The sequence below is a fragment of the Artemia franciscana genome, chromosome 9, assembly GCF_032884065.1.
Source record: "Artemia franciscana chromosome 9, ASM3288406v1, whole genome shotgun sequence".
NCBI lineage: Eukaryota > Metazoa > Arthropoda > Branchiopoda > Anostraca > Artemiidae > Artemia > Artemia franciscana.
The window spans coordinates 28883509-28910269 of record NC_088871.1 but is presented as its reverse complement, the minus strand read 5'-3'; the positions used below and the strand labels follow the sequence as shown (position 1 = coordinate 28910269).

The following is a 26761-nucleotide window of genomic DNA, read 5'->3' as shown; positions in this document are numbered from 1 at the left end:
CTTCTTGTTTTAGTGTTTTATTGAGTCGAAAATTGTTTTAATTTAATCAATCAATCAATCTATCAATTTATTAATGGTAAAAAAAAACAATTACAAAACGGTAAGTACTTACGAAGCCTAAGTAGCTTAGCTTGTAATGGGCCAACAAAATAGAAAATAAAACACTTATAAATCATATACAATAAAAAAAAATACATACAATAAAAACACAAGCGCATACAAAAAAACTGGAACAAGATAGTGTTTTGTTGACTTAAAAATCTCTTTAATCCAAGTTTAACCTTTTTATCGCATTTTTCCTCTTTCTTTCTTTGCTAGTCTTATGTATTTTTAATTTTAGCCGTAAAACAAATTATAGAATGGAAATATATATAAATAAATTTAAAAATAGAATAATCAAACGTTTTTGTACTACCAGCCTCCGCGGGAACTAGATTTTATTCACATTTAAGGGGCGGGATAAATCCACCGACACTATGTTGTACGAGGTTATCAATAATCTATCTGTCTTTTTTCAAAAGGTGATTTTCTTGCCGCATGCCAACCTTCTAATTTCACTACTTAGAGGGAATTAAAGGGAAAGCTCCAGTTTCTTTGGCGGTTGGGCCAAGTAACCGTCGCGTATTATGAGGAATTTTCGATTTTAGTCCACCGTCTGAAACTGGTGCCATCTGATAGAATGAAACTTTCCAGTCGAAAGGAGAAACATGGCTCGATGAAACATATCTTGGCTAGATAGCTTCAGATAATCCCTCTCCAATACACAGCATAAAACCCCATTTCAACCCATACACTCTCTGGCTTAAATATTTGCGAAAAACATCCTTTTGGCTTTAAGTGATATTTTTACGTAGCATTCCAAAATGTATTGTCACATTCATCAATCTGCACTTTCTGTTAATCAATGGAGGTTAAACCCTTACCGCTTTCCAGCAATAAATTGTTAAGAACAGCTAAATTTGTATTTGCCTCTTCTTCAAAGTGTACCATCGCTGAACAGTCTTGTTTAATGGCACTGGTGAGATCTTTCTCATTCGCCTACAACATGAAGAAATCTAGTCGAAAATCAACCATGGCAGTTCTCAGCAAATTCTCAACATTCTTGGGCTTGCTAAATATTCTTCCGGCAGGGGAAACTGCAACAGGTGCTGTCGCAGCCAATTTTCTAAGACGATTCGCCTGCTTAAGCTGATGTTGTTGGCGATGTCCTTCACCTAGGACTTCCCTGAAGGAAGTAGCATCTTAGCAAAACTGAAACAGAACTTCAAGCTCTACTTGAAGAGCAGTAGTATCTGAAGTTCGTTCATGGTTTGTAAAAAACGCTGTTGCTAGCTCAGTATCTGCAACTGAAATAATTTTTTTAAAGAGACTGAAATAAGGAGCAAAATAGCTGGTAGTTGATAAGGGAACTCTGAGATTGTCTCCGATCATTTTAATCACTCCTGTCAAGTAGGATTCTTAAATGTCGTCTATAGAACTAATCGATATCTCGCCTTGACTCTGAGCTCGGCTGTCGTAACGAGATGGTCCAAGTCACTGACGATGATGTCTGGTGAAATCTGCCTTTGGATCGACTTCCATCCTTCTGGCAAACACTGCTCCACTGTAAAAAGATCGATCACTTCATCCGCCGACTATTCGTTCGAAAAGTTTCTTCGTAGCTCCAAGCATCTCGATTGTGTCAATGATATTGATATCCTCTTCTTCAAGTTTTTCTGTTGCAATATTGATCTTGTACATGATATTTTTCATAAACATGAGGCAGGCAATGAAATGAAAGTTTAGAATCTTTTTTTCAGAAGACATTCTTTGTACCCTCGTCTTCTTTTCGGCATTCTTTATCTGTTTTATTTCTTCAAGGGCTGAAAACATTGCTCCGAACGAAGTTAGTATTGCTTGTATAGTTTCACCCCTAGCTGTCCACTGAGTCTGTGATAAGTTTCGGAGATTAAGGCTCTTTACAACCCAACAGGCTTTTTCTTTAAGGGTGACAAAATGCTTTGTAGATGAAGAGAAGGACGGGCATATTTCTTCAAGGACGTTGAAAAGCTCCACTATCAAAAGAGATGAATTGTAACTTTTTTCTATAACAGTGTCTTATTCTTTTTGCTGGGCTCCATTAAATTTACTAGACATTGCAATTGCATAGTCATAAGACTGGAAAGTTAGCTTATCCAGAGGAATTCCTATCCTTGACAATGTTCCCATTATAATTTCTGCCATACCATACCCGGTCTTGTCATTAGCCTCGCTAGTATCTAATAATCACTCTCTAGGTGTCTTCAGAGGTGGTAGTACGGATTACGACCAAAAATTTATCAGAATGTGAAGCATCGGTTGTCGTGTCCGCCATTGCAGAATAAAATTCTGAATTAGAGACTTCGTCTTTGATCTTCTCCCTGATTTTTGCTGAAAGCAAGCCAATGAACTCGTTTTGAGAAACTGTATGGTCTATATCCGATATCAGATATCATTTAACCAAGAGTCAAGAGCAGGCATATATCTTGCTAGAAGTTGAAAAATTTGAACACAGTTGCCGTTTAGTTCTTCAGTTCTCCTAAAAGCAATGTTTTGTCTCCCTAGGGTCCTTGCAACGTCCAGAAACTTTTTTCTGGACGTTTTTTTTGAAATTTTTCTGTTTGTCTCTTGATCTTTTACTTGCTGTAAAAGCTTAGTCCGAATTCTTTTATCAAATAGGACACCTATTGGCTGTTGTTATTGACGGAGGGACGAAAATCAGACAAAGCTGCCTTGTTTGACTTGGAAGAGAAATGACGTGTCAGTTTTCCTTTCTTCTCTTTTCCTTTACTCTTTATTTTGTGTCATAGCCGGATACCGTCTTCTATCAAAGCTTTTCAGATTGGTCTCTCCCGGAACCACTCGAAGAAAGTTGGAAAAAACTTCTACACAAACATTGAAGCTTCTGAAAAACATTTTGACAGACACACTGCAGAAATTGCAAAAGTAAAATAACAAAATTAAAACAAAAATTGGTGCCATCCAAGATCGAAAGTAACATTTAGATTGTTAGTGTTTTATGTGATAAAATACAGCGCCGAGAGTGATTCTATACGTTCTTTGTGTATCGTATTTAAACATTATTTTTAACGCAAGAAGGCTGTATCTTCAATATGAAGACGATACATTGTAAATCAACCCTGATATGTCGTATTGTAAACCTCTGCTTAAAAAATTTTTGAACATGAAGAGCGGTGCAATTTTCATTTTGGTCTGCAGCCATTTTCAAGGGGCTTCAATCTCGGTTCAAAAATTTCCGAAAAAGTTTTTGTAATTAGGCTTTATTTTCAAGATAAACATAAAAACAAAATATTATTCATGAATCAAGTTTAATGACTTTTTTTTCACTCGGCAGTTTTTTTTCAAAACCTGTTTTTTTTACTGTTTTTGTGACAAGAGATATTGTTTTACTTATGTTATGTTTTATTATTTATATACCCAGATTTACCAGCACTGCTCTCCGTTCCGGTTAATGTTTTTGTAGTTTTAAGTGTATTAAACTAACAGAGTTGGGGGGACTTGAAGGGGAGTTACCTGGTGAAGGGTTTCAAGCCAATGGACATTTCAGTGGTGCACTGCTTCGGTTCCAAAAGAAAAAACGTTTGATATAAAAAAAAAATAAGATAATCATACAAAACAATTATTATTCCTGAGTTAAGTTCCAGTGACATTTTTTCCACTTGGCAGTGTTATTTTTTTAAACTTGCCTTTAAATTTTCAATTAATAAGGGGAATTGGAGGGAAGGTATTCAAGAGGGAGATTGGAAATATCTGGTGAAGGGTTTTCGACCAACGGATGTTCCAAAGCCCTTTCAGTTCCAAGCCCTTATACGTTAGGAATGACACTAAACGTTTTCATTTTTCGGGATGTATGGTATTTTAGGATGGCAATATCAAGACGAATTTATACACAGCATTTTAGCTTTCAAATGAGCTCTTAGGGAGATTTCTACGATGTTCCAGGATCCTGTTAGTGCTGGATAAACAAAGAAGGAAAAAGAGACGTGCTCTGCGTTTCGACCTCTTTTCTGCTTCCTGAAAAACTTTTTCGTGATCAACTTCTGCTTTTAAGATAAGCATAGATAACAGTTATTATTCCGAAATAAGGTTAAATTATTGTTTTTCATTTGTCTATTTCATTCAAAACATATTTTTCGGTTTTTCCTTACTAAGGGGGCTAAAGAGGAGAAGTATTTAAGAGGGGAACCTCAAACAACCAGTTAGGGTTTTTGATCATGGAGCTTTTAATGATGCCCTTTCTATAGTTCCCAACCTGTCCTTTCCAGTACAGGAAATTGTGTCAAAAATAACACACAAAATAACTCACAACAATGTTTCAAAGCCTTATTAATGCTAAGAGTTCACTATAAGAATCTGTCTCACACCCCCAGAAAGTTTCAGATATACCTTTTTGTTTTTTATAATAGATGCTTTTGAACAAAAATCGACTTAGGGAGCTTTAAGCCGGGAACCCTGTTTTCTTACATTTATCTGTATCGCAAAAGTAAACTTAAATCATATTCTTAAGATAAGAAGCAACACGTTGTTCAACGAGGCCTTGAAAGGCGAGCTTCAGCTAAAACCGAGATTTTATCTGACGTCAGATGTATTTGCAATAAGATTTAGGTAATGTTGAACATTAATTTAACTTACTGGCCTAAAATAGCCAATCAGATCAATCTTAATATGAAAAGAACTGATGTTAGCTAAAACCTGGACTAGCTGAATATTACTAGCATCTAAATCTTAGCGTTAAATAAATATAATTATAAATGAGCCTTTATTATGTTTGGTGTGTTTTTGACTAATTTTGGTGTTTAAAACAAATTCAATTTTTTTCATGGTTTTAAAAAGTTTTAATAAGTTTTAATGAAAATGTATTTCAAAATCTTTTCGAAGTTTTTCTTGTGCTCACGGATTATTAGCAATATTTTGTTTATTTTTTTAATTTGTTTTTGAAGCACCAAAATCAACAATAATTTCAGAAACTAAAATACTACGCAAAAATTTGCGGGTGCTAGGACAAATCTAACTACATTAAAGCTTAACTAATCTATTATACGAAAAGTTTTAAAAATATTTCTTTTTTAATTTTATTGGTTTTTTCATCCACATCATGAACTGGTTTTAATTTACTGTCAGTATTGTTGAAGTCAAAACTAAAACTTGTTGCTCGAAAAACAAACATTTACAGTTATACCATAATTGTGTATACTCAATTCAAAAAGGCAATGGGACTTCACTAATTTCTATAATTTTAGAAGTTTTGTTGGGAATGCCAGAAATTTAGCAGTAAATAATTATTTGCTGAAAACTACAAGTGATAGAAAAGATTGGGTAACTTTCTAAGTTTAGACGACAGAGTTGTATCAGAAAATATTCCTATACAATAATGAAAAAAATAGTAATCTAAAACTGCCATATTTTGTAAAAAAAAAAAGAAAAAAAAAAGTTTATTGCAAGGATTGTGCGAAAACTATGGGTAATGGCTACAAAAACTATTAATATTCAAATTTAAAATTAATATTAATTGTAATAAGAAGCTTTCTCGGGTAATAACTATATTTCCTAGTTTAGTTTTATTGCAAAAAATAAAATAAAGAAAAACTCTCAGTTATGCTGTCCGACTAGCTATTTCTTAATAATTTGTTTATAACTCAGATCATACAAAAATATGCGATACTCGTGGGATAATTGAAAAAAAAAGAACCAGAAACGAAACTAAATATAAACGTGAAACTTAACATAAAAAATAAAGATCAATTAATAAAACATTAACAACTATGGCGTTATCAACACATAAAAATCATTTAGATATGAGCATAAACTTTCAAGTGAACTCTTAAATACCTTGAAACACATTGACAGTACTGATTTTTTACCCTTTCTAATAATTTCTTTTCAAGACTTCAGTTTGCCGTTAGCCAAATGATGGTTTTAATTAAGAGCGCTCAAGATCTCTTGAATGACTTATCCATGGATGATTTATGTTCTCGAGAATATAGAAATAGAGCTGAAGCTTGGCTTTGTTTGAAACAGGAATGCGAAGAATGTTTAGCCCCTGACCTTGGCTATGGAAGTGGTTCTATTGATCGTTTGTCTATATCAGACGAGATTGAAGCGAAATCTCTGGACGTTATCGGTGAGCTTTCAGTATTTTTCAAGCAAGTGATTGTTGTTAATATATCAACCCTGGTGGCGATCCCCGCCACCAAAAAATGGTCAGAAGAACCCCATGCCCCAAAATTCGGAAAACATTGCTTGATACTTTTCATTTGTTTGTGTCTCTGTCCTCCGTCTCCCCAAAAAATATTCCTGATATCCCTACTCCCTCCTAAGATGTGTTTTATTACAGAAGTAAACTGAAAAATGATTTCTGTCTTTAGTTGAGACAAATGATGAATGAAGATTTCCAACAGAAAATGTTGAATAGAACCCGAGTGAAAGTGGTAGTTTTGAATGAAAGCTCTAATTTCCAAGTGCCTATAATAGTTTAAGCTTTTTTGTGATTTTTTCTTATTCTGATATTATAAATTAACCAATTTGTAGTATTTTTGGATGAATTGTCCACTTCTGTAAAGCTCTCGTCACATTTTGTAAGGAAACTGTATCTCTTAGTTCTGAGGCAGCGGTCGCCAGTTTCATTTTCTTTCCTGTTTTAGGTAATAGCCGAATTCATGATGTCTTTTCATAATTCAAGATGTACACACTAAATGCAACAAACTTGATTACCAATTTCTTTTCGTTCTCTGTTTCCCAATTTAACTCAAATTAACATGTGAGATGACACCCGGAATTGATCGCTATTGCTTGGAAAATAGCAGACTTTCTCACTTAATTTGAGTTTTGCTGACAAGATTGAAATAAAAACGCAAAATTTCATTATAGTAAAGTTAATATTAGTTTTTTTTTTTTTTTTGTTTTTTTTTAGAGAGAGAGAGACACACTTTTTATTATACATATCATCAATATACAAAAAACCACATCTACCACTTTAGAAAGTCAAAGACTTGTTAGTAGTGGTTGATAAACATTAATGAGCACCAATACCGACAACATTCAGAAAAAAAATGAAACGAAATGAAACAAAAAAGTGGGAAAAAGAAAACAACAGGAAAACAAAGAATAAGAAGAGAAAGAAAGGAAAAAAAAATCATACTTAAAAAAAAACGAGTCAATAAGCCATCCCATTTAAATTATTTACTTATTTTCTTCCCAGAAGGTGGTTCTTCAGTCTACTCTTAAACTGGCTAACATTTTCAGACAACCTTATACTCATTGGTAAAGAATTCCACACTACTGGTCCAGCAAACTTGGGACCAAAACTTCCCCTCTGAGAGCTGCGAAACTCATATACCAAATCATCCATATTTCTAGTCTCATAACTGTGGTATGAAGAATTCCTTAAAAATATTTGAAGAAAAATTTCAGGGGACAAACCATAAATACTGTGAAATACAAATATAGCAAGTTGATAATCATGAAGTTGGCTAACAGTAAAGATCATGAGTTTCCTATAAAAACTAACTGTATCATTTTCACCATGGACACAATTTCCTTGTAGTCTAATAACTTCATTTTGTAAAACCTGAACACGTTTAAAATTTGTATAAAATCCACCAGCCTATATCACACAACCATAAGAAATATAAGGCATGACAATAGAATGATAAAGAGTTAAAAGGCCAGAACGAGGTAACTGATTTCTCCGACGCCGAATCAGTCCAAGCCCTCTAGATACCCTAGCTGCCACCTGATCACCATGTGCTTTCCAATTCAGATTTTGATCAAGGTGGAAACCAAGGTATTTCACCACAGCTACTTGTTTCAATGGCCTGTTACAAATAAATATTTTTCTATTTAAATTAACTGGACTTCCTTTCCTACTAAATAATATAAAATGAGTTTTTAAAACATTCACTGATAAACGGCTAATCTTTGTAAAAAATAAAAGATGACTTAAAGCTTGATTAATTTTCTCCACAAGATCATCAGCATTTCTTGTAGTAGCTGAAAATACCATGTCATCAGCGAAAGAAGTATTAACAACACCCAGAACATAAAACCGCATAGTATCTACATATACAAGATATAATAAAGGACCCAAAACAGAACCTTGCGGAACACCACAACTTATAAAAAATTTATTAGATATAACATCATCAAAACATACACGCATCGACCTCCCTATCAAATAAGATTCAAACCACTTTAAAATACTACCTGTAACTCCAAGTGACCTTAGCCTATCAATTAAAATTTCAAAATCAACCGTGTCAAACGCTTTTTTAAAATCTATAAAAACCGATAAAGTCATTTCACCATTTTCCATTGATTTATTCAGAAAATCAAGAAAATGCTGCATAGCATGAACAGTAGAATGTCCTTTCCTGAATCCGAACTGACTATCAAACAGTTCGTGGTAACGAACTGTAGTAAGGAGCGACCCAGCTCAATAGTAACCAAAACTCTAAAAAATTGAATTTTGATATCAATAGCTACATCAAAAGAATCGCATTTTAATGCTGATTTTAAATATATAAGTTCGATCAAGTTTAGTCTTACCTATCAAAAGTAACGAGCCTGAGAAAATTTGTCTTATTTAGGAAAATAGGGGGAAACACCCCCTAAAAGTCGTAAGATCTTAACGCAAATGACACCATCAGATTCAGCGTGTCAGAGAACCCTACTGTAGAAGTTTCAAGCTCCTATCCACAAAAATGTGGAATTTTGTATTTTTTGCCAGAAGACAAATCACGGGTGCATGTTTATTTGTTTGTTTTTTTTTTCTTTTCCCCAGGGGTCATCGTATCGACCAAGTGGTCCTAGAATGTCGCAAGAGAGCTCATTCTAACGGAAATGAAAAGTTCTAGTGCCCTTTTTAAGTGACCCTCCCACGCTCATTTTTTTCCCAAAGTCAACGGATCAAAATTTTGAGATAGCCATTTTGTTCAGCATAGTCGAAAACCATAATAACTATGTCTTTGGGGATGACTTACTCCCCCACAATCCCTGGGGGAGGGGCTGCAAGTTACAAACTTTGACCAGTGTTTACATTAAGTAATGGTTATTGGGAAGTGTACAGACGTTTTCAGGGGGATTTTATTTTGTTTGGGGGTGGGGCTGAGGAGAGGGGGCTATGTTGGAGGATCTTTCCTTGGAGGAATCTGTCATGGGGGAAGAAAAATTCAATGACAAGGGCGCAGGATTCTCTAGCATTACTATAAGAAAACAATGAAAAATAAACATGAAAACGTTTTTTCAAATGAAAGGAAGAAGTAGCACTGAAACTTAAAACGAACAGAGATTATTACGCATATGAGGGGTTCTAAAAATACTTTAGCATAAAGAGCGAGGTATTTAGGAGGAGATAAATACCTCGCTCTTTATGCTAAAGTATTTTTAGTAATTTCAACTATTTATTCTACGGCCTTTCTGATTCAGGGGTCATTCTTAAAGAATTGGGACAAAACTTACGATTTAGTGTAAAAAGAGAGGTATTAACGAGGGTACAAACCTCCTCGTATACATAATAAAAATATAAGTTTATGAAAGTTTGTTACGTAAGTTAATTCTTAAGTTACGTATATTTTTTACTAATAAAAACATTCGTTAAAAATTAAAAGTTCTAGTTACCTTTTTAAGTAACCAAAAAATTGGAGGGCAACTAGGCCTCCTTCTCCACCCCTTATTTCTCAAAATCGTCTGATCAAAACTAAGAGAAAGCCATTTAGCCAAAAAAGAATTAATATACAAATTTCATTTTAATAATTTATGTGCGGAGAGCCAAAACCAAACATGCATTAATTCAAAAACGTTCAGAAATTAAATTAAAAAAAACTAATTTTTTTAGCTGAAAGTAAGGAGTGACAAAACTTAAAACGAACAGAAATTACTCCGTATTTGAAATGAGTTGTCCCCTCCGCAATCCCTCGCTCTTTACGCTAAAGTTTGACTCTTTGCCACAATTCTACTTTTTAAAACAATTCAAAGCTTTAGCGTAAAGAGCGAGGGATTGTGGAGGGGACAACTCATTTCAAATACGGAGTAATTTCTGTTCGTTTTAAGTTTTAATGTCACTCCTTACTTTCAGCTAAAAAAATTAGTTTTTTTTAATTTAATCACTTAAAAAACCATGTTTTGTTAAATGTGCATAAAGCTTTTTATTCATAACTTTTTCGTACAGCTTCGAGAAAACCGACAGCAGAGAAATCGGTCTCCAGTTAGTCAGATCAGTCATTGAGCCACTTTTGTGAAGAGGAATCACTTGCGCATCTTTAAGCTTTTGCGGGAATTCTCCCGATTTCAGTGATAAATTAATCAAGTAAAGAAGGCATGGTAGGAGATAAACCATAATAAGCTTCAATGTCTTAAGGCTTATACCGTCACTACCTGAAGAGTTTGACTTAATACTATTTACAATTTCTTTCAACTCCTGCATATTCGTTTCTTCAGCCTCCATTTTTAGTCCCGGGCCTCTATCATCAATGAAAGCTTCCTCACTTGTTCCTTGACTCAGTGGCTGGTCTTCCGTTTCAACCACTTCACCGATCGTCGAGAAGTAGGCATCAAAGTGATTCACAATGCTCTGCTTGCCTTCGTAGACTTTTTCATCCACAATTAGTGAAGATGGCGTGTTTTTCTTGTTGTCACTACCCATCACTTCTCTCAAAACCTTCCATGTTCCCCTTGAGTCCCCCTTTGTTTCCCCAAGTTTCAATGCATAATAACTCTTGACACAAGATCTTCGTAAAGTATTCACTTGATTTCTTATTTTTTTTTAACTCTTCAAACATATCAGCACTTTGCCAATCTAAAAAAGACTGATACAGTTGATTCCTCTTCTTAATCATCTGAATAAGTTCCGATGTAACTCACGGCTTTCTCGGTGATTCCCTTGTATTCCTCAACTCTGTGGAAAAAATGAAGATATTAGACAATTTTAGTGGACGTGTTTTATCATATATGGGCTGGAGAATATTCATAAAAATATCAAATGCATGGGATGCATCGTCTGTCTCATCAAAAACTGGTTTCCATGACACCTTACTAAGTTCCTCAGCAAGGTTTTCAATATTCTGCTTCCTTAATTGCCGCATTTGCTTTTTTTCTACCTTTTTCTCCTTGGCATTTACTAGTGGCACAGAAGCTACAATTGGGAGATGATCCGAACATGGGAATACCAGAACATCAGCAGCACTAGATTTCAGGTACTTCGAACTAACAAAAATGTTATCTATTGTAGTTGCTGAATGACTAGTTATACTTATCGGGACCCCAACAAGGGGAAATAAAAATCGTTTGAAACCATCAAATTTAAAAAATCAAGATTAATAGCATGTAAATCATACAAATCAAAATTAAAATCTCACATACAAATAAAATCCAACTGGCTTGATACCGCAGCTCTCATTAATATTTCAAATCCTTCCGTGAAATCCTCCAAATGAGCGCTTAGTGGTTTATAAACCTCACTTACAATAAATTTTTTTGAATTAAATAGACAGTTCAAGAGTAAGATATTTAACCTTACCCTCTATCCAAACATCAACATCCCTTCTTTGACGGCAAAGTATCCCATTTTTCACCAGGAATGCTAGACCTCCCCTTGCCATCAGCTCATGGTTTTTCACAAATAATTGGTAACCTGGAAATTGAAAAGAAGGCAGAAAATGCTCAGAAGTCAAAAAAGTCTCGCAAAAACCAATAACATCAAAATAGCTATTAGTCAGATCTAGCAAATGCAAGATATCATTATAACTTGAAATTAGATGACAATTCCAATGGCATACACTAAGAATATTCTCACTTTTTTCCCATGACGACGACGTAACTGGAATATATTTACTCGATCTCTGGCAATCAAAATCAATTGCAAAATAATCATTTGCTATTCCATCGCGAACTATATCTTTCAGTCGAAAAGGCTCAGATTCAAACTGACGCAACTGATTCACGCCATTCAACTGATCAGACATATAATACGTAAATAATCAGTTTGCGAATCATTATAAACGCAAAGTTAACCTATATGAATAATTTTGTTTGCAATACGGGGACAGGTGGAATAATAATGATAACAATAAAAAAAAATCAGGTTCTCCATAAGGGGAGGGGGGAGAGTGGCCAACGAGACAAATCAAAAACAAAAACCGTAAAAGAAAATAAGCAGGATAATTCACAAAAAAAGATCAAACAACGAAGACAAAACAACAAGCAAATAAGTACTACAAACGAGAAATAAATAAGATACTAATCTAGAAGGTGTCTTCAACCTTCCGAAGCCTCCTAGAAGAAGCTTCACCTGGTAGGCGAGCAAAAATACGGCCTTGGTCTGACCAGACGTTCTTTGCTCCGAACTTATCTCTAGCACTGTCCAGGATAATCTTGCGCTGCTTCGTGAGATATTCATTCACAAAAACACCAGATTTCGCTAGATTAGACTTCGCTATAAAGACAGTATGCGCAACATCTTTGTTAAAAAATTTGACAATCACAGGGGCAACTCAACTTTCATCACTAATCTGAGCTGTAGGGTTGGGTAAACGAAAACGTTGCATAGAAAGAATTTGATCACTCATAAGAGCACTCAAGCCTATCTTGTCCTTTATAATATTGTGCATTGTTACTTTAAGGTCAACACCAGGGGCCTGTTTGACCCCTACGAATACAAGGGAATCAAGCTGGGCTTTTTGTTGATACTCGTCAAGTCTATCTTCCATTTTTGCAATACGATTTTCCAGCGACTCTATTCGAGCTCTTAACCCCTTAAGTACTTTGCCAATCTTACCAAATTTTCTATTGTATTCGACTGATAATCCATCATAAACTTGGGATATTATCTGTTCAGCAGTACCTGGGTTGATACTATTTTCTTGTGCTACCTTTTCTGTGACTAATTTCTCGATGTCCTTGAGCATAGTTTGCTTTGTTTGTGCTAACTCTTGTTCCGTAGAAACTAACTTTTCAACAAGAACAGCTACCGATGATTTTTCAGAATTTGAGCCAGTTTGAGCGGAGGGAGCTTTTTTTAAATACTGTAAGTAGATATCCGGGAAAATCTCCAGCTCCTGAAATGCTTGTTAACGCTCCGTTCTGTTTTATGTGATGCTTCTTTAGACTTTTCCGCATAGAGAACTAAATTTACTTCTAAGACTGTCTGAAGACCATGGGATCCATAACAGAAAACTAGAAATTTTGATGCTTTTTCTGATTGGGTATTAACGTCTACAATTCTTACTGGCCAAAGCGGGTAATTTCTGAATTTTGCCAACGCCAAGTCCCCTTTCTTGAACTTGCTCATTCCAAACTTCAGAACTGGCTAACTAACTTAAAAAAATAAGAAGTCAAATATCAAATTTCAGACCCGCTAGAAATTTCTACCGTACTCTGATATTCAAAGCTGCTATCCAGTGAACCACAAAATAGTCAATAAATAATAATGTGCTATTTCAACTTAATTATTAACAATGTTTTATAACACTGTAATAAAGAGCAATCTAGTTCAAATAAATTAGTTAAATGTAACCAGAAATTGGTTTTTCACATAGGTAACTCTCCAAGTACGCAGAGAGTTGAAACGTTTGTTTGTTTAATTGCTTTGATTTTATATCTTTATTTAATTTGATATCTCATATCTTGAGAGTTATAAAATGGTAGTTTTGGCAGAACACAAACATTAAAATTGAATTATTTATCATGCTTTAATCTCATATCGCAACTGTGTGTTGAGTGTTCCTCAAATATCCCTTGTGAAAGCATAAGTTGTATATTATTATTTAGCTCTTTAATTGTTCATTGAAAAAATGAATACTGAATTGGTAAACTGATTTACTTTTTAAACACGTAATCTCAAATCTTTGGCCCTCCCCCTTCCTCTACAAAAATTAGATTCTTTTCTCACTAGAACTGAGAATCTCGGCTTAAAACCTCAAAATTGCAAATGGCTAGTAAAAACCTCGCATTTATATTTCTTTATAACATCCTGAGCAGTAGAAAACCTTGGTGAAGCTGAATATAAGATTGAACTTGCAAGATTTTTGAGAGATATAGCCACCTATTAAGACGTAAAATATATTATTGTATAATTTAACAACATTTGGTGTATAGTGTCCTCGTAAGAAGCAGTTGGTATTTAGGAGTCTTATTTGTACTCTCTGTGTAAAGATTCTGGAGGAACCATCATTTGACCACTGATTACAGGTTAGGTCTTTTATCACTTAGTACCAGGATTGTAGTGTAAAAAAGTTAAAGGCTAACAATTTCTGAATTAATAGAAGCTATTGTTAAATTAGAAATAGTAATTCAAAGCGAATTACTGACTTGTCTAATTTTTCTTTTTTTTCGATTCTTAATGGCCCCTGTTTGATGTATTTTTTACTCTCAATTAAGTCCTTTAAATTAAATCAACCAATTCCTATTTCTTTCTATGTAGAAGAGGTGTCTGAGCCAACTGGTACACATAGTACTGAGACGACACATTATAGGCAAGATGATGCTGAAGCGAATATCGAGGAAAGGCTAAAAGTGATCCGATCTCAGTTTCGATGGACTACTAACAAACTACTACGAAACATGGAGGATTCAAAGTGTGTCCTGCTTCATGTAATTCGAAGAAATCGATTTGGAAGTACAGACAATGAAGGATCAGAACCTTCTGACGATGAAGGTAAGCTTTGGAGCATTTCTTCCTTCTATGAATGATTTTTTCCTAATTACATACGACGAAGGCGTTCAAAATGAGAATAATGCTTGGCTGCATAATATTAACCTAATTTTAAAGTCTCTCCTGTTTACTTAGGCTTATTACGTTATTTTGGAGTTTTGACTGAATTTATTGACCCACTAGTTGACCTTGGCTCCAATAAGCTATAGAAAGGTAGATGGTGTTACTCGTAGAGTTTGATTAGGATAGGAACTGTAATCACCGGTTTCAAATTCTTCTAAGGATTACCACTACCTTTGCTGACTGTAATTATAAGATATTTTGATATTCCTTATCTTATGAAGCAATGTAATATATGGAGAATTCTTGTGTGTTTTCGAGCTAACAACCCATATAATTGGTAATTAACTAATAGTCTAACATGATAATTTTTTAATTGCTCAGATGCTCAGAATATTCTGCTTGAAAATGGCTATGTCTTTTCCTAATGTTGGGGTCTTGTAACCCAATTAATTCTTCCGATAAATAAAAATAGTGAAGATAAAATGTATTTATTCTCTAAAATCAGTTATGCAAAAACGTGGCATGTCTTATGCAAGGGGAGGGGGCTTTTTCTTAAATTGGAGCCATCTTATTAGACAAAATAACACATTTATTGTTTAATTTTCTAACAAGACTCTGAACATTCACAATGTACTAAGTTAATTCATCGTATTCGAAAAGACTTAATACACGCAGAATAGAATACTACTCTATGTATTTGAAACAGATACTCATTACACTCACCTCTTCTTAAAATGAGTCCTGGTAGTGACAATAATGTCTTTATTAATTAACCTAATGTTTCAACAATCACCCGTACATCAGTGAATTACTTTTCATAATGGAATTATTCAACAGCCTTATGATGTCATTCATATTGCTGGACCGATAAAAGGGTCAATGTGATTGGATCACACTGTCTCCCCCTTTCCGGGTTTTACTGCTGATCTTTGGGGTAGTCTGTTTATTAACATTATAAAGTATTTGGATAATTGCTAAAGTATAAATATTTTATAGTGAATGCTGGCGTTCGTGATGCACATTTTTGACCTACACAAGGCTTAGAACTGCTTCGATTGTAGTATTTTCCATCTGAATCTTTTAGTCAGTTGAGTTTACATCTGAAAAAATCAGTGGGATTCTATATCCTTTGTGCAGTCTACGAAGCACAATGACTAAACGTGTTTTTTCCGTCAACAATAGCCCGTAGCTTTGGATGCAACTTGAGAGAGAGAGAGAGAGAGAAATGCTGGATAAAAAAAAACACAACAACTATAATTTAGTGGCCACCCTATGCAATAGCTGTCCGAAGAGATGGCAAAATATACACAAAAAAAAGAAAAAAAAAGAAACTAACAGCCAGCTCACCACACAATTCCTAATCGGTACCACAAACATTATAACAGAACAATTTTAACCAAATTCATGTTCTATTTATACTCCGAAAGGCCATAATTATTATTTTATTCTGTTATTTGTTTACCCCTCCCCTTCGCCCAAAAAAACAACTAAAGTTCATCCTTATTGAAACGAATTTCTTTAATTACCCTCTTAAACGAAGAAATATCACTAATATTTTATTATATTGTTGTCAAATGAGTGCATTCCTAATCCTCCTGTGTATCACAGAAAAATTCAACTGAGTCGAAACATCTCTCTAGAAGATCAAGTCCCATAGTCGTGGACCGAAGACCTTAAATTGAACCACATGATTTGGCCAAAAACCGTCAAAAGTGTGTAAGTTCTTAATCCAGAACCTAGCGGTACCCTTTCCTCCTCGTCTGTATTCCGCACTGAATCCTGGTATTGTAAGACAACTAACATCAATAGAACATGCATTGTTTTGTAGAACCCGTAGAGGCTGGACAATGGAATCCAAAGGCTGCTACATTAAAGTATATGTAGAGAGTATGTATGAAGTATATGTATATGTTAAATTATATGTAGCTATGGATAAGGGAAAAATAAAGAAGGCTTGGGACAAATAGAGGGGGAAAGTGTTAAGATTTCTCATTGTGCCTAGGTTACGCGACAAAATGTGTCTATTTACCTTCGAGCCTATTCACCCTCAATCAAGAATGTAACCTATTAACGCTATCTTTCACCAACGTCAGGAATAACACTGCTGCCTTTGCAGTGTTAATAGCTACAATGTCGATAGCAAATAATAACACTGTTTCATTTTGGGACTTATTTGTCCTACCACTAACACTAACACTAAGACAACAATCAGGGATGCAATCAGGGATATCAATAATGAACAATAGGAAAAGAAGCGGACCAAGAACAGATCCCTGTTCGACTCCACAAACAACTGGACGCACTTCAGATTGTATGCTAGCTGTTTCAACAAACTGATAACGGCTTCTAAGTAGCTCTGCATAAATTCAAAAGCTTTACCTCGGTGCCCATACACCTTACATTTATTCCAGGAGCAGGTCACGGTCAGTTATGTCAAAAGCCTTTATCAGATCTAGAATCCCTGCAGCAGTCTTAAATACTTTGTCTAAAGCAGCATTAATTATGCTAGTCAAAAATATCAATGCATCCACCAACCCAGGCTCATTGATATTCAACAAATTAAAGTTTTCAAGCAAATAGTTTAACCGAGTACTAAAAGATTTTTCAACAAGGCGCAAAATAACTGGCAAAACTCATATTGAACGATAACTACCAAGATCATTTCTATCACCATCTTTATGAACCGATGTCACTCCTGCATTTTTTTCAATGATATGGAAACTCACCCTTTCAGGATCAATAATTAATTAAGATGATAGAATATTACGACATCGATCGATAAATGTATTAAAGATTTTTGGCTCGCTAGTTCGAACTGTTTTTGATGGCATACATGGTCTCCTCAGGCTCTTTCGCTTTAATCTTCTTTTGATGCAACGATACATCAGTAGGGGATAGAAAAATGGATCCAAAAGGTGGATCATGTGGAAAGGGGAAATTGTTTCAGTTGTTATGGAACCTATGGAAAAAATATTCTAAAACTCATTGCATATTTAAAACCCTCAGCAGCTTTGGCTTCATTTACTATCACTTCAGACGATAAAATATTAGAACTCTGATCCGTAATACTGAAGGCTATTTGTCAATTCTTCAACGACTTACCTTCAACTTCCTTAAACTTAACGCTAAAATACCTTCTTTTTTTTTGCCTCACAGAAAAGATTATTGAAACTATTCGAAAAACCCCGGTATCGCTTTTTATTCGATTCTTTAGGTTTTGAAGCTTGTAGCTACAACAGTCTTTCTCTTAAATTTACTTATTGAAAAGATCTTGTGTTATCGATGACTTCTTCTGATTCACTATTTCTAAGAGCTGCTGGTGATCTAAAGGGCACAATTGAAATTGTGTTACCTAAAAGCTTTGCTTTTAGGTAAAGTTGAGAAGTCGCCAAAGACTCCATTTTGAGCGTGTTGATCTATCTTTAGGAAGGAATAGACTTTCTTTTTAGTTAGTAGGACTGGGAAACGGTAAATTTCTACATAATAGTTCCCAATAGGTGTTAAACTGCCACTGTCAATTTGATCACTGAGGCAAACTACCTTCTGTTTTTGAATATAATATCGCTATAAATACCACCAGAAGTTTTCTCATGCGTTTTTACCACTTTTCTTAACAAGAAATTTTATTCTTTTTTAATATTTGTGATTTTTGTACAGTTAAACCAAAATGTGGAAAAAATTAGAAGAAGAGAGACTTCATTTGCTATGCAACATTTCAAATGCAAAAAAACAAAATAGAACCAAAATGAATGATCAACTAGAACCAATAAGAGGTTTGTTTGCTTCAACGGTAAAAGTATTTTATTTTTATTTTAATTTATACAAATAATCAACCTCCTCAGTGACACCCGAAAAAGATATACCGTGGGAGCCTGTAAAAATTTGTCGTCTTACCGCCGTACCATGTTAGAAACCTGCTCAGTGTGAAAGTTACAAATCAGGTTTGGGCACAACTTTTGCACTAAAAAGGTTCCCAACCCTTGCTTCAGGTTAAATCAAGCGTGCTCCTAAACTTCTTTGAACTTTTGGTTAATTTGCTTATAACTAGAAACTGAACAATGATTGCAGCAATTTATTTTGTCTTTAATACTTAGTAGAATCGTATGCAAGGAATATGGCCTTGACAGATAAAATTTGCGGTGATTTAAAGTACTGAATATTATTTTGGTATATTGCCAACTTTTGACTAGTATACTATTTTAAGCTTATTTACTTTTAAGTGGAAACAACTTTGCAAGTCCATCGCACAGTACCACCACCAAGAAGGCGTCAGAGTATATTTCAGGGTATGGTTGGCCAAATGTCTGAAGCTTCAGATCCTGCTTTTGTACTCCAGCAGCTAAAAGAACGACTTGGTGAAGATTTGGAGGTAGAGTATTGAATATTAGCTAATGTAGTTACTTGAGGATTAGATGTGTTAGACGCAATCTGTTCTTCTTCAATCTAAAAATTACAATTCCTTACATAGAAAAATCTGTTGCGAAACACTGCGCAATGAATTTATCTCTTAGTATTGCTAGATGCCACCTTGTAGGAATCTCACCGCCTACGGAAGGGCTTCATATATATTGTTCGAAGAAATTTATGATCCGTCAAAAATTCTTGCTTAACAAGCTCCGAGGAATTGTATTTCTAAGCTAGGAGGCTACCAGATAGAAAATGCTGTATTTAAACAAAGATCAATAGAAAAAGTATTGGTATAGCAGAAATAACTAATTATTCCGTAAAAGCTCAAAATAGAATTTATTCGCCTGAAAGTGTTTCTACTTTGTGTTTAAGGACGCCTCAACTCTCCATTTTTGATTTGTTGTCTTGTCATAGTGACGTTAAATGCGTGCTGGAGTCACAAATTCTAATCATAAATATTTGCAAATAGTTTTTTTTTATAAAATAATAAATGAACGTTCGTAAAATTCCGCTATGTACAAGGGTTTTTGTTTCTTTATTTCAGTTTCTTCCCACTTCGGTATAGTAAAGCATGGCAGGTAATGTTCTTCTGTTTTTGTTTTTTTTCTTGTTTTTTTTTCTTCATAATTTCAAATCCAGTTGACAATTCAATTACATATAATCCTCTTCAGTCGTAATAAATGGAATCTTGAAATTGTCTGTATCAATGACAATATATTGCAAAGTAAATTGATTACAACCGTTAAAAATTGGTTTGTTATTGTTATGTCCCATCTTATGAAGCTCACAAAGCATGCAACAACTTGCTAAAGCAATTTAAGTGTTCCAATTAATAAGTTACTTAATTGTGAACTATAATAAAGGATAAATAAAGTAAACGTTACTAATTTTTTTTTGGGGGGTAAGTATTTTTTCATGTTCATGAGCATATATCTAAAATTGAAAAACTTTAAAGCATCTAATATGTCAGTTGACAGTAAAAATATATTTATCTCCATCACCAAGATGTCCAAACATGGAAAGACATATAGATTCTTTGCTTTCGAGAAGAACTCTTTCTTTTACCATAGAATTGAATTTTTTTCAATTTGGTGGAAGAATACCACTAAAACTGTAAGACATATTCCAAATCTTTCTGTTCTTCTTCTTTTTGTTCCTAGAAAAAACTGCAAGATTATTCAATAAGAGACATATAAACTTTAATTATATCCAATTATTTTTCAGGGGAGTATAAGTAATCATTCGGGCTCAAAAAGTATAGATCCAGAATTGATCTCAAAACGTCGTGTCAGTCGATCGACAAGTCCTATTTCCATAGGTGAAATGAATAGTAATCAACTGCCTACAACAAGTCTAGCTGCCTCTGAACCATTGCCAAGTACTAACTTTTCTCAGTGTGGTTTAAAGCAGAGAACCTTATCGGAAAGACGAAGAAGCAGTTCAGAAAGTGGGAGTGATGAAGAAATTCGTGGACGTGTGGTTGAAAGTCAGTTACGACAGGAAGTCAGGGAATTGTCTGCCTCTACAGAGTCAAAAAAGTTAAAAGTAAAACAAACCAATTGGGATATGAAGGCAGTTAAAAGGATGTTGAAAGAGCTTAGATCTACTATAGAGATTAAGGAGGCTCTTCTTTTTGACCTGGAAAAAGGTGAGTTCCTTTCCTATAGATATTTGTTTTCTGTTTGATGTTTGTCTCAGAAAATTATATAAACAGCCTAAGCAGAGATTTCTGTTTATTCATAATAACTGACAAGTATAGGTCCCTTTTTGGAATGAACTTATTTACTTGTTTACATAAGGCTTCGAATTTTTAGCGAAGAAGTTAAACAGGATGTAATAGTTCAACAAAGACGTTTTGAAGATTTTCAAATAATTTAGTATTTATTCTAAAGTATTTATTCTAATTTGCTTCTAAACAAGTCAGGATGCAAAAGTCTAGCTTTCTGGGAGGATCGTTCTTGCAACTCGTAAGACCTCCTTAATTTCTTGAGCAAGACGATCTCAGTTGATTCTCTATTCGTCGTCGTGTATACCAAAACTTTCAGAGAGCTCTGAAAAAAAATGATACTTCGAAAAAAAATTGATGATAAACACTGTATATGTGTTCGAAATATCCAGTTAAATAATTTTATATCTGTTCACTGTCAATTAAAAGGTTTCATCCCTATTTTGAACTGTTTTACTTTGGTTCTCTATAAAATGGGCCTGCCTACAAGTATTTTTTTTACGATTTATCAACAGATATCTACAAAATATTAAGGAGAGTGTATAATTTACTCACTCAACTCTTTGCAATCAAAGCAAAAGTCTTTCAAACTTATCTGTATAAACAGAGTGTTATCATGAAGTTTTTAAAAAGGGTATCATCTTTGTATTATCACAGTATATTTTGCACATTGCATAACTGAGCAACCTTAAGGTCGAAGAAATATAGGTTGCGAGGTTCTGTTTTTTGACTGCTATCTTTGTGCATAGTTAAGTTTTTATGTGAATTTTTATTATGGGACTATAATTCCAGACTTACTAGAATATTAACTTGTGGCTTTTGACAATCTGCTTTTAGCGGAGGAGCAGTCTGATATTGCTCAGAAAAAATTTGAGAGACGAATAGAAAGACTGGAGCAGCATATTGCTGAATATAAAGAAAGGGCAGAAAAAGAACAGCAAAAGCTGAAGCTCTGGGAAGAGCTTGAAAAAGGAAGTGAGGGAGAAGAAGAAACTGTTGAAGAGGTTGAGAAGAAAGTGAAGAAGCTCCTCCAGAAGATCCAAGAGGACCAAAAGCGATTGGCTGATCTTCAGAACTTAAGAAGTTTAACGGAAAGAGATCCTGGAAGGTTTGACTTCACTTTATTATCTTTCTTTAGTAATTATTATTGTTTCTTTTTCTTTATTTACGTAACAAATAATGGATATTGGGATTATGGATATTCCATCTTAGTTAGACGGTCTTCTATAACTCTCTGAACAAAAAGAGTAAAGTACTTCAAAAACAAGGAAAATTTTGTTTTGATGGTGGTGAAAAATCCTGATTGTCCTATGCAAGGCTTTACATAAAGAGAGGGGGGCAATATAAATAAATACCTTTTGGCAGTAGCGGTTCTGGCCTCCCTCGCACCCCGGGAAAAATTTTGATTAACGCTCCCCCCCCCCTGTCTCCCAAATTTCCAGGCCAAATTTTGACAAAATTTTCCTTTATTAACAAAATTTCCAACTTATTTAAACATGGCTTTTCTTATTTTAGCCTCTGCAAAACTATGAATTATCTCGTTCCAATAGATCGGTTCTAATTCGTCATGTTCTACGCTCATTAACGCTAAATCATTCAGTTGCTCCTGGCCCATAGTCGGTATGAACTTTTATACTAATTAATATAAGTTGTAACCCTCCCCCCCCCCAGTACCAAAGAAGTGATGACACTTGTGAAAAAGCTGAAAAACTACGTGCATCTGGAGGCAATGGAATCACGACAGAGATGTTCAAGACATTCCTCCGAGTCTGCATAACTATTTGGACTGTTCTCTTAATGGTCGCCTGGAATAAATGAAAATCGTGCTCTTTGAAGACATTGAATGTTGTGCGCCCACAGAAAATGGGGATAGCCTTTCTCCAAGATAATGTCTGGTGTCAAACAGGGATTTGTCTTATCCCCATTCCTGTTTGTTATTGCTATGGAGTATAATCTAACGCATTCTTTAGACTGAAGTGAAGTTTTGCATCAGACAGATCTCTCACCTGGACTTCTCTGACGTGTTGTTCTTCTTGAAGAAGCGAAACAGTGATTGCAGCTGCTACTCGACGCTATAGATGAAAAGGCTGAAAAAGTGGAACTAACAGTATGTCGATAAGACAAAGAGCATGGCTATATCTGACTCTGCTGACACTAAAGTGCAGATGTAAAGCAATTGAACAGGTCAATGATGTACCTCGGGATTTGGATTGATTATAATGGTGAAATTGCAATGAAATCAAGAGGAGGATTGGATAAGCTATATTGGCTATTAATAAGTTGAAACCATTCTGGTGCAGTTGGAAATAGGTTGAGCTTGAAGCTCTGCCTCAGGAGTAGCAATGTGATGTGCATTCTCTTGTGTGCAAGTGGAATGCTGTAAACTAAATGTCAAATTGGAGAAACGTGTCCTAGACTTTGAAAACTTGTGCCTTAGAAGAATACTAAACACATCATGGCAGGAAAAGGTCAAGAATATTGGAGTTTCCAGAAAACTGGCCAATCATTACTTACTGACCTTTTGAAGCGCAGGAGATTGACGTACCTTGGCCACGTCCTTCGTATGCCAGAGGATCGACTCCCATGTACATTTTATGAGTTTTGCCTTGAAGGGGAGGCGCAATAGAGGTCGCCCAAAACACACCTTATGACGGTAGTATGAACAAGATCTGAATACAGGGAAGATGTCTCTTTAACCACAGTGGGAGGACGTTAGGGCTACAGCTTAGCTCCATGCCTGAATGGCGAGGTTTTTTAGACGCCCCATGCACCATTCCTGGCTCTGGAGGATCAAAGGTCTAAAATAAATGACCGCTTATTACTGGACACTAACATTGCAATTCCAAATAATATTTGATTGGCAACTCTTACGTTTGCGCAGACCCCTTCATATCCGCATTGTGCAATTAATTCTAACACGTATATAGGTTTTTTTTAAGGAAATAAGTCGGTGTTGAATTATTTTCTTCATGTCTTGGAGTTCCTAGAACAACTGAAAAGGATCAATATCTTCCTAATATTTCACTTTTATTGCTACTTACTTTTATTCTCAGGGAATGGTGATGAAAACATAGGAAAAATGAAAATCTTGGCTTCAATTTGCTTGCCAACTGCGTCCTCTACTTTGTTTTAATGAATTTAAATTTTAAAAATATTTAATCATTATAGCCGTTAGGGTATCCTTTTGAAAGTGTATGCCCCACAATCTTTGCGCCCGGGGCAAGTATCACCTAAATCCCGCCACTAAAACTGCCACTTCCTTTTGGTTTTATAGTGCATAAAAATACCCTTTTTGTTGTTTTACTATCTATGAAAATATTTTCTCATGTTATAATTCAATTTAATAAAGCATTGTAACATTCGTTTTAGAAAATACTTTTTTTTTGGTATTTATTAATGTAGATATATTTAATATTGCGTGACTTCAGGATAATTGTTGTCACAAAGCTTTATTTAATCAGTATTCATTATGTGTTCATCTTTATTTTGACAAGTCATTTCTTTTAACAAATTTCTGTGCTATCTTAATTGTGTTCTCATTGACGATCACGGACAATTAGGCTTCGCATTATTAAGTTGTTGGTTTCCCGCTATTAGTTCATGAATAACATCACTATACTGCTACTGACAACCACTTTCAGCACCTAACCATTTGAGGCCAACAAAGCTACTCCTTCTACTCCTTCGCCTCACTCTTAAGAGGTTTAGGCTTTGCTCCCACTCTATTCAAGAACTTTCTTCTCTTAGCTCAGTCTCAGCTGGGTTCTGAAAAAAATACTATTTGGGCAAACCTGTCGGTTCATTTTTCAATCGTCTTTAATTTGGGTATGCACTTGTTCCTTATTTTCTCTGCTTTCAGGAATCTATAATTCAGCCATACCACCACCTTGAATTTTATGTTTAAATGTTTAGTTATCATTTAAAATAAAAGTCTGTCTTAAAATAGAATTTGAGTTTGTTTGAAAACTTTTGAATTAATCTGACGCCAGGAAGGAAATCATGTGGAAATCAGCATTTAATTTATGATAAAAAATAATACAACAAATTTCACAGCCTATATGGAAAATTTTTAAGATTGGAATTAACTTATGTGTGTTGCGTTGATTAATATATTTATGAGTTTTAGGACACTGATATTTAGCATTAGTCAGTTATATTATTGGCCATCCCTTTAAAATTCTGAGAATCAATAAAGTTTTTATAAATGTTTTTTCGTTGACTAAATGAATGTGTATGGTTCGCTATTGAGCCTGTTTGCTATGGTCTGCTTCAATTGAATGACAGGGAAGGCTTTACAAAATAATGTGCCCTTGCAGCTAATAGTTTGTACTAAACTTTGCCCTTATAGATAAAAGCTTGCACTTAGTTGCACTTGCGCTTAAGTTTTGCATCATAAAATTTACCGTAATTATAGGTCTTCGTTATGATAGATTGTTTATTTTCTGAAAGCCATGACTCTGACTTTAACATTAACAAACGAAGAAAATTATCGCTTTAAGTTGAAATTTTTCTTCCAGTTTTTTTCCAGCTAAGTTCTAAAGAGTTTGTGCCCAGATAATTCCTTCTGCATGGAAATGTATTGCCATGGGATTTGTCCTTGTATCTTTGTATGTGTATCTTTACGTATATTGTTTTCCATGTAGAATAGAAGATCTAAGAAGAAGTGTATCAGTTCTTAAAGAGAAAGAAGAAGATTTGCACAGCCAATTTGAAATAGAGGGAGAGAAAAAGAAGAAGCTTGAATTAGAGTTGCTCAATGAAAATAAAAAAATAAGGGAGCTTTCGAAAATGCTTGAAGCCCAGCAATCAATCAATGAGGTAAAAAAAAACTCGATTCCTTTATTAACTGAGACGGCTGGTAGCTCATATAACATTTTGCTTTTCATTTAAGTAGTAGCTCGTTAAGTTCGCAGAACATGAATGAATTGATCAATATTTTTGTTTTCCGTTACAAAAGACACAAAAAGCAATAATGGAGCTAGAAAAATTATATTGAGAAAGAAAAAAAAACTACATAAAAAACCGAAAAAGCCTTGTTGATTCTTCTTATAGTAAAACCAAAGAACTAGAAGAACAACTTCGGTTATTATTAACTATCCAAAAATATCCGCTTCGCGGCCCTTTGAAGCCGGGTCGAATCGTTGCCAGGAATCCAGTGTCTTGAAGCCGAAACAACAAAAGCACTGGGTCAACAAAGTATTTCCCCCGGCGTGTACTGGAAAGGATAAAATTAGTAAATCGATTGTTATCCTGACTGCTTAAAACTAAAAGAGGTATACGGTCGACTGTTGCTAGCAACAGGCCTGCTTGTTTGTGCCTCCCTCTACTCGATTTAAGCACTGCGGTCAGTAAATGTGGCCCTTTGTCCCTTGCAATGGCTTTCTCCTATTATAACGCCATCGAGGTAGAGACTGGCCAACTTAGCTAACTGTCTTGTTATATAAAACACGGGCTTATCAATACAAAACTTAGAACATGTCAAGAAGTTCTTGACAATAAGGAAAGCTTTTGAATGAAGAAAAAAACTTAAAAATTAAAATACTGGGATCTAAATAAAGGCTCGTGTATTTTTTTTCTGTGTACACTTTAAACTAGAATTTAGCTATTTTTCCATTAGAATGCCGTAAAGAAATAAGATTTGGAACATTTTCACTATTTTTTTCACATTTTGACCATTTGTGTCAAAGCAAATTTCCATCGTTATGTCGACGCAAATTCCGTATTTAAAATTTCGTATTTAAAAATTAAAAGACATTGAAATAAAAAAAAGACATGATTTTGGCTAGTTTTGATGCTATTTACAGGCATGTCTTTTGTGATATTAGAAAATGTGAACTCGCTTTTTAGGGAAAACTAAAAAAATAGTTTCAACCAAATGAACT

The 26761-nt window shown here is 34.6% G+C and overlaps 1 protein-coding gene across 2 annotated transcripts in view; it reads left to right on the top strand.

Moving 5' to 3' along the window:
* LOC136031235 (kinesin-like protein kif7) overlaps positions 1-26761 on the top strand; it is an 84013-nt gene that overhangs the window by 41662 nt on the left and 15590 nt on the right. For both annotated transcript variants that reach the window (XM_065710639.1, XM_065710638.1), the window contains exons 10-15: positions 5925-6160; positions 14453-14686; positions 18967-19115; positions 20378-20801; positions 21717-21987; positions 25523-25697. In XM_065710639.1, coding sequence (XP_065566711.1) covers positions 5925-6160; positions 14453-14686; positions 18967-19115; positions 20378-20801; positions 21717-21987; positions 25523-25697 — 1489 coding nt within the window. The remainder of the gene's footprint in view (positions 1-5924; positions 6161-14452; positions 14687-18966; positions 19116-20377; positions 20802-21716; positions 21988-25522; positions 25698-26761) is intronic.